The 8,005-nt window shown below is 38.1% G+C and overlaps 1 protein-coding gene across 1 annotated transcript; it reads right to left on the reverse strand.

Moving 5' to 3' along the window:
* Positions 1-3,331: 3,331 nt before the first annotated feature.
* Positions 3,332-7,390, reverse strand: LOC137734724 (Mechanosensitive ion channel protein). Its single transcript, XM_068473990.2, has 7 exons — positions 7,166-7,390; positions 5,846-6,783; positions 5,460-5,737; positions 5,080-5,180; positions 4,296-4,403; positions 3,881-4,102; positions 3,332-3,802 (listed from the first exon to the last, which is right to left on the reverse strand). The coding sequence occupies exons 2-7, from the start codon at positions 6,670-6,672 to the stop codon at positions 3,701-3,703; spliced, it is 1,638 nt and encodes a 545-aa protein (XP_068330091.2). The 5' UTR covers positions 6,673-6,783; positions 7,166-7,390; the 3' UTR covers positions 3,332-3,700.
* Between the last annotated feature and the right edge of the window lie 615 nt (positions 7,391-8,005).

Raw genomic sequence — 8,005 nt, forward strand, 5'->3', positions numbered from 1 at the left:
ATGATTGCATGAAACTTATGCCAAGAATTTATTTAACGCGATTGTTTATAAGCAACCTCCACTACTTGTGAATATAAGTTCATAACTATTAGGTGAAACTCACTTATATTCTAGCGTCATATTCATGCATGAAAATTAAGCGTGCACTCTCAATAAACATACACAAATAAGTTATCGATCAAGCAGTTAAACAAATTGAATTCACCATTCATGAAATTCCAACCAAAAGTAATCAATTCATATTGCAAGCATAAACATGGTTTCGAATCACCCCCTAGCTAACTAGGGGGATTTAGCCTCTCATGTTCACAAAAAGAGAATTACAAATGAATTTAAACATAAAGCACAAATGATTGATTACACCTAGAACGCCCAACGAATCCACGTGAATTGGTGCGCGTCGAAGCTCCTCTTTCCTCTTCTCCTTGATGCGGCAGATTGGGTTTTGGATGATTTTGGGTGAATTTCTGAGTTATAGAGGTTTAGGGTTGTTTGGTAGTGCGGCAAGGTGGTGGAGTGATGGAGGAAGGGTTGTATGGTGGCTGGAAGTGTGGGGATGGCTGCGGCAAGGTTGGATTGTATGTGGAAGATCGCTGGAATGGAAGGGAGATGGCACGGATTATGGAGAGAATGGGAAGATGGGGGTCACGGCTTAGGGGGGGAAATTTTGGTTAGTGGAATGCACGGCTTGGGAATTAGGGTAGAATGGTTGCGGCTGTGATGGACAAAAGGTGAATTAGGGTACGGTTTTTAAGAATGAATGGGATCAAAAAGGGGTTGAATGAATTATCATTTAGGGTTAGTAAAAAGGTGCGGCTGAATGGATGGTGGATAAGGTGCGAATCAGATTGAAAAAGACAAAATGGGAGTCACGGCTTAGGGAATTTGGGAGAGAACGGCTAGGGAGGATATGTGTGATTAATCATGGAATGCACCACCAAAAAGAAGAAAATAAAATGGATTGGTGGCTGCCTCAATTAGGGTGAATGATAAAATAATTTATTATGGTGAAAGGCTAACGGGGGGGACACGGCTTATGGGATTTTTGGGTAAATATTAGGGTGAATGAATATGGAATGAAAGGTCAATCAATCTGAATTAAGGTGCGGCTGCAAGGTTGTAAAACTAGGGTTAATAGGGTTTAGGGTTTAAATGCATAAAATGAGACAAAACTACCCCCCCCTTGCACAGCAAGGGAAGGGAATTGGGCTAAAGGCACGGCATGGGTTGGAAATTGGGCTAGGGCCTTGGTCTTGTGTACTAAAGTGCATACAAGGCTGTCAAAGTGGCTAGAAAATACGGACGTTTAAGTTTAGGAAAGGTTACCAAAACGGGAAACTTAGGGTTAACTTTCCTATATCAAATAGGAAACCTTGTTTGAGTAGGATTCCTCGTTGGAGTAGGGATTCGTCATTTCTTCAAATCTTCAACTCATTCATTCCTCTTTCGCTCCAAAAGACTCCAATTTGCATCTTCTTGCACACTTTGGCCTTATAATCTGAAAATACACAAAAGTAGCCTTAAACACTAAAATAACTAAATAAACACAACATAAATGCACGAGAACAAGCTAATTAAGTCGCATGAATATGCTCCTATCACAAATGAGACAAGAACACGTGTAGAAAGTAAATGTTTGTATTTATGAATTTGTAGGGTTACAATCTCTGTTTACAAGTTTCCTTTGATTCGATCTCTGAAAGATGTGTGATGTGTAGGTTATTGATCCAAGTGTCGCAATGACTTAATCTTGGATGAACGAATGCCACAAGGTTTTGGCTATTGGCAATGGAGGAACCGGCACGTGTAGGGGTGCTTGGTGGTTCTTCACAAGATTTGATGAAGAACACGAAAGGTTTTCCGAGTCTACTTGAGTGTTTGAGTATTTGGATGCTTGAGAGCTTTAAATTTTTAAAGCTTCAGCGTCTGGGCGTGAAATGATTTTTGGACCCCTTTCTTTGTTTTGGGGCCTCCTATTTATAGACTTTCCAAGCCTTGACTACGGATGGATTTGGCCTTGATTGTGGGCTTGATTAATTGACGAAAGAATCAGGACTCGATTTCTGGGCTGGTTCGTGATTTATCTCCATCAATTAATATTCGATTAAATTAAATTAAAATCAAATAATTTCTTTCTGCCAAGTGTTGACAGCTTTCTTGATGACTAATTCGATTTTGATGGGTCACATTCATGTGTACAATTTGTGAGACACCTGGCGCATGCCACGTATGCGCTGACATGTCGAAACTTTAATGTATTGGTAAACATTTATTTGATTGAAATTTTGATGTCTACATCCCCCACTTTACCCACTTTTTCTTTCCTTTCTTTTCTTTTAGGAAATAATTTCTACACTTTTTCTTACTTTCTATACACATGTTTAATTATTTATGTTGATTCTCCTGTATTATATTATATGATTCAAATGTAATCATTCTTTAGATCCCTTTGTTTTGGCCTGCCAAGAATTGCTTTTAAGATCTTAGCAATGCGAACTTCAACATATCTACAAAGAGTACTTTGTGGCGGATAATTTAGCGACCTATAACCTTGATCTAGATTTAGGTAATTTTTATCCTGATACTCCTTGTTCAATTAATTTTATTCATGAGGATCAACTTAGGATGTCTCAATCTAAATTTATTATTGAGTAGGTTTGTTTGGATTTTTGCTTTTAACCCTATTTTTCAAACCCCCAAAAAAAAATAAAAAATAAAAAAAGAAAAATCCCAAGAGAGCACGTAAGGGGAAAAAGGCTTGACCAATCGTAATGAGAGTTCATGACTATTGCTCAACTAATAATGGCTGTCGTCTACGAATGTTGATTGATGTCGTAGATGTTACTGTGGACAAGCAAGCAAGTTAACCTGATGACAAGCCACTTGGTACTACGCAAAACTCATCAATTTGGTCCCAAAAGTTCCAAATCAAAGTCGGGTGTTACTTCAATGTACAAGTGTTTTAGTTATTATATTTGATTTATGCAATTGTTTAGATCTTTATTTTCAGTCTCAGCCATTCATTCTTATATCATTCAATGCTAAGTAGTTATCAAAGATATTTCCATCAATGTCGTTCTCATCCTTTGATAAATTGTTACTACACATCAATTTGGTCCCTAATATCAAACTTTACACAGAATTTAGTTGAAATAAATGGCGTTACACGCATATAATTAGCTTTCAAAGCAAAATATGTTCGACCGACATTAATCACGTGCCACACGTACAACCAATTTTGACAGAATTGGACATGATGTGTAGTATCAAAGGATAGGAATGACACTAGGAAATTTGCATGAAAATGTTTGGTTTAACCTGTGAAACATGATTTATGCAACAGTCCAATCTCCACCCGCCATAAAATGGATAATGACCCATATAATCTTTTAAACAGACAATAAAGGTTTAACCTTGAATCAAAGAGTAAAAACGAAAGGCTTAACGTTGAGACGTGTGTCAACAAAAAAAAGTCACCTTCGAAGTTTCTACATGGACCACATAGCAATGGATATTTCACAATGGATCCTATTTTCAGCTTTCTTGGCAACTCAATAAAAACTATGACAAACTAGTGTGAGGTGTAGTGACTCGTATTTTCATGAAAAACTCTTCTCAGTAAGATGACAGTCAAGTATATCTTGAAAGAGATGTACCAAATGCAGAGTTCCAAAATGCCATTTTCGAGGCTACTGAGTGGTCATATCTGGTAGGTGCTGCCAAGCTTAGCACCATGCTCCGTAATTATCTGAGCCGAGCGCAGGATAATCTCTTCTTCAGTAGAGTATAGCTCTCCTTTGCTCTATAATCACAAAACAAACATTGAAGCATATGCTGAACCAATCAGTGTAATAAGAATATTGAAGGGAACAGGGCTTACCATATGTTTGAGGTTACATCCGAGAGTCAATTCAGCAAATGAACTTTCTAAACGAGACAGGAAACAGTAAGGGGCCTCCTTTCCCAAGAACACCTTCGAGTGTGACCTTAGCATGCTCTTTATATCAGTTGATATCTGGGGAATCTTATCCAAATCATTAATTTGCAGGGGAATTTTGGTGACAATGGCACGCCATTGCGCACGTGACTTGTTCACAATTACCTACAAAATGTACGTGAAACTGTCTGAGATACTGTAGAAAGAAAACAGTCTAAATGGGTTGATCAAGCCGCTATTTTAAGGTTAATCCATACCCCGGCTATACTTGTACGATGAACTTTGGTCATTTCAACCTTAAATGATTGATGGTTTTCAGCATAATAGGTGCCGATACCAAAAATAGAAAAGCACCAACCTGACTAGAAAAGAGTGAATTAGGAACTATGACAGGGAACTTCTCGGCATTCAGTAAACAAGTAGTAGTAAGTCCCATTTCCACCACTTGACCTTCAATAGATCCAGCCTGCAATAAGTACATTTTTAACACCGTGAAGAAACAAAGTACCAAAAGGAGGAAGCAGATACTACATTAAATATCACACATAATACCAGAAATCATTGAGTCGGAACAAGTACAAGACGGTAAATGTCTACCCAATGAACGACCGATCCCTTTATTTATATGAATAAATCTATGATTATGTTTGGCTAATAATTTATAACACTTGCAAAGAGAGTTAGAACGAAACAAGCATAAAACTAGTTAAATTGCAAATGAGGATTATTAAATCTTCATTTCCTAAATGGCTAACCATTCAGAAACAAGTGTTCTTCTATTCAATGTTGGGTTGAGATCACTGTACAATGTAGCCACCCAGGGGCCGACTAAAAGATGCTCGATACTTGTAATGATTGCACAATTCTGCAACAGTCAACAAATAAAGAAAATTGAACTTTGTAAATCTACCCTGGTCATGCTGACATGGTAATTCGTACAACCTGAATATTTCCTTAATCTCATTATGGTGCTCAAACTTGGAGAAACGATGACACTCGAGGCACAGTTCTCTAACTAGATCACAGGAAATCGGTGCTTAAGAAAGAGAAAGGAAAAAAAAAAAAAAAAAAAAACTTTGCCTATGAAAATGACAAATGAAATCAAGTAGCTGAAATGCACCAAGAAACACATAGAAACATACTTTTATAGTATCTCCAAGTGAAAACGGCTTTGAAAACTGCATAGACAACCCACTCAGAACATTTCCAAGGATGTCTCTGGCAGCAAATGCAGTAGCAACTCCTGCATTAAGTGCAGCAGTGAAAAATTCAGGTTTTTATAATATTAATGGCAATAATTGAATAACAGTTCAATCCCAAAATAAGCATCCATATATGTAGCTGTCATAAAATCAAGAGATGCAACCTTCAGGTCCAAACTAAAACCAATAACTATCTTTACATATTATAACAACATAAGTATTACAAAGAAAGCAAATTTAAAATCTTACTTGCAAACTTTTGTAACTTTCATGAATCAAATAGAGATGAAAAGAATATGTAATCAGAAGCAAATCCTCACCTCCTATGCCACCAACTGTCAAAATTGATTGTACAGCCACCCCACATGCCTCAGCTAAAGCCATTATCCCAATCACAAAAAGACCAACGGATGAAATGTTGTCCATAGCTAGCAACTTGTCCCGATCAAGACCAGGCAAAGTTTGAGTTTCTAATGCACGAGTGAACACGTTTGTCTTCCACCGATGTAGAAACCACACAAATGAAAGGATAACTGCACCTCTCCATGCTGGTGCAAGATACTGCGCAGCTATAGTGGTTGGTGCTACCATCATGCCACTGCAAATCAAAGTCATCTTAATCACTCAACAATGTAGAAAACGAAACTGCATAAATGTGAATAGAAAAATGATTATGAAGCATATACTGGAAGTTGGAACCACTAACATTTGAGAAAATGCCATGAACGTAACTAGATATCGCACTGGGTCCTCCAAAGCACCCCAAAAACTTTTCTCATATGGAACTTGCTCTTCAGATGGACTTGCAGATAGCAAAGCAGCACACCCTTGATTTCCGTAATTGTGAAATCTCCTGAAAAGCCTCGGCATCACCAACCAAGCAAATATAGTACCTGCCAAAGTACAACCAACAGGAACAACCACATTTCTAAGATGTGGATTTGAATCCAGCAACTGCTGAATATAAGGAGACAGTTCAGTGGAGGTTTCTTTAGCCTTCTGTCCAGTAAAAGTTGCCGCATCCAATGCACTCTGCCATGCATCCTTAAACTTGCCAACCCAGTCACTTCCAACAATGCCACTATTACCAACATCCACTTCACTTCCACCAGAAGCAGCCGGAACTCCTAGTCCTGGTTCCCCAGTTTTATCAGCATTGCTACCGAAAAATGATGAGTATGAACGGCTACTAAAAATTGGGTTTATCAAAGCCAGTGGAGTAGCACCCCTAATCTGTGTACTCGACAATGTAGATGAAAATGCTGAAATGGGTTTCGTACTGTAAGATTGGATATTGATAAATGATTCAGAACCCAATGCTCTAGAATGAGCCTTTGCAAAGGTGTTATGAGATTGTGTTTCCTTCGAATGGTAACTCCGATTTACAAAAGCATAGGCTGGTCTTATATGACCCGGATCAGTGTAGTTCACAATTTTCCAATAAGAAGTATACGACTGAAACGACTGCGAGTTCAGAGAGCAAGGGGTAGAATTGCGAAGTGATTTCAACATGGAAAGCCTAACTCCAGCCATTACCGAAAACTTAGTATAGCAGAATATGCTACAATAATAAGGGCATTGTTCGATCTCTACAAGCTTAAGAGGACCTGATTGAATCCAATAAAACTCTCATGGCATCTTAATCTGCAAATTTGGGTTGAAAAATAGAGAAAGTAAATCACTAATAGTGATTATAGAAACAAAATGCAAAAACCCAGTCAAAATCTAATGTAATTCAGGTAATAACGCATGGATTCAAGCTTAACAATGCTGACTACACATTTGAACATAAATCCTAGACCCCTGTTTGGATGCTGAGAAAGTCAAGATAAACCAAAAACAAGACAAAACCCATGAATCAATAAACTCTTTCTTTCGAGTTGGTCTCCAAAGATCAGAATTTTTCTTAAATTCCTTTAAATAAAAAGCTAAAAAACTATTTTTGAACCTTGTAATGCTGGGTTTCTTTTAAGTCGTTTTCTGGGCAACCAAACAGAGAATTATAGTGGGGATTGGTGGTACCGACCTGCGACGGTTGATTTTGGCGGTCTACATGGACATACTGAGAGACCCAGAAGAGCGAGCGAGCGAGCGAGCTTCTTTACTTGCTTGGGAAATACGAAAAGCCGAGATAGCTTCGGACCTCCGCTGCGCATAAAAGAGAAGGCGGTGTAAAGAATGATGTGACGAGCAAGCGCTGCTACAGCTTCCGATTCTTTCCTTCTGGTCCGATAGTTTTGACTGACATGTTAGTATGATAATCTAACGGTGGAGAAAAATAGGCTGAATGAGTCGGATCTAATTGTAAATTTGCAACGAACCAATTTCTCCAATTATTTTATTTTTATTTTATTTTTAACAAGCAGTACTTTATATTATCACGCCTAAATTTTAACCACTGCAAGTGGTTAGTGAAATTACGGTACGCTTTCAAGTCACGTTTACTTTCTGGTTTGAGGCACGAAGTTAGTAAAAACATATGTGATTCCTTGGCTGAAAGTTTTGGGATGATTTGTGCCTAGGACTGGCATTTTGGATCTGATTCGATCCGTTAATATTAGTATTTGGGTAGATGCTTAACGGGTCGGGTCGTTAATCAGTGAACTCGTTAACAACCCATTAAATAACGGGTCACTTTGGATCAACCCGTTAGCACCCGTTAGTTGAGGATGTTTAAGTTTCTTTTTCTTGTCATACCTACTGCTTTACTTGATCATATCTTCCTCATCCCAACTTTCGAGATTCTTTTTCTTGGTTCCAAAATGTTATAGTCTATTTCTTTCTTTTTTTATCATCGACAATCCCTTGAATCAAATGAGTCAGCAAATCCGGAAGGTTTTGAAGGGATGCTTGATTACGTTTGAGA

Source organism: Pyrus communis, chromosome 7, assembly GCF_041283825.1.
Source record: "Pyrus communis isolate YQ-2024b chromosome 7, ASM4128382v1, whole genome shotgun sequence".
NCBI classification, from domain to species: Eukaryota; Viridiplantae; Streptophyta; class Magnoliopsida; order Rosales; family Rosaceae; genus Pyrus; species Pyrus communis.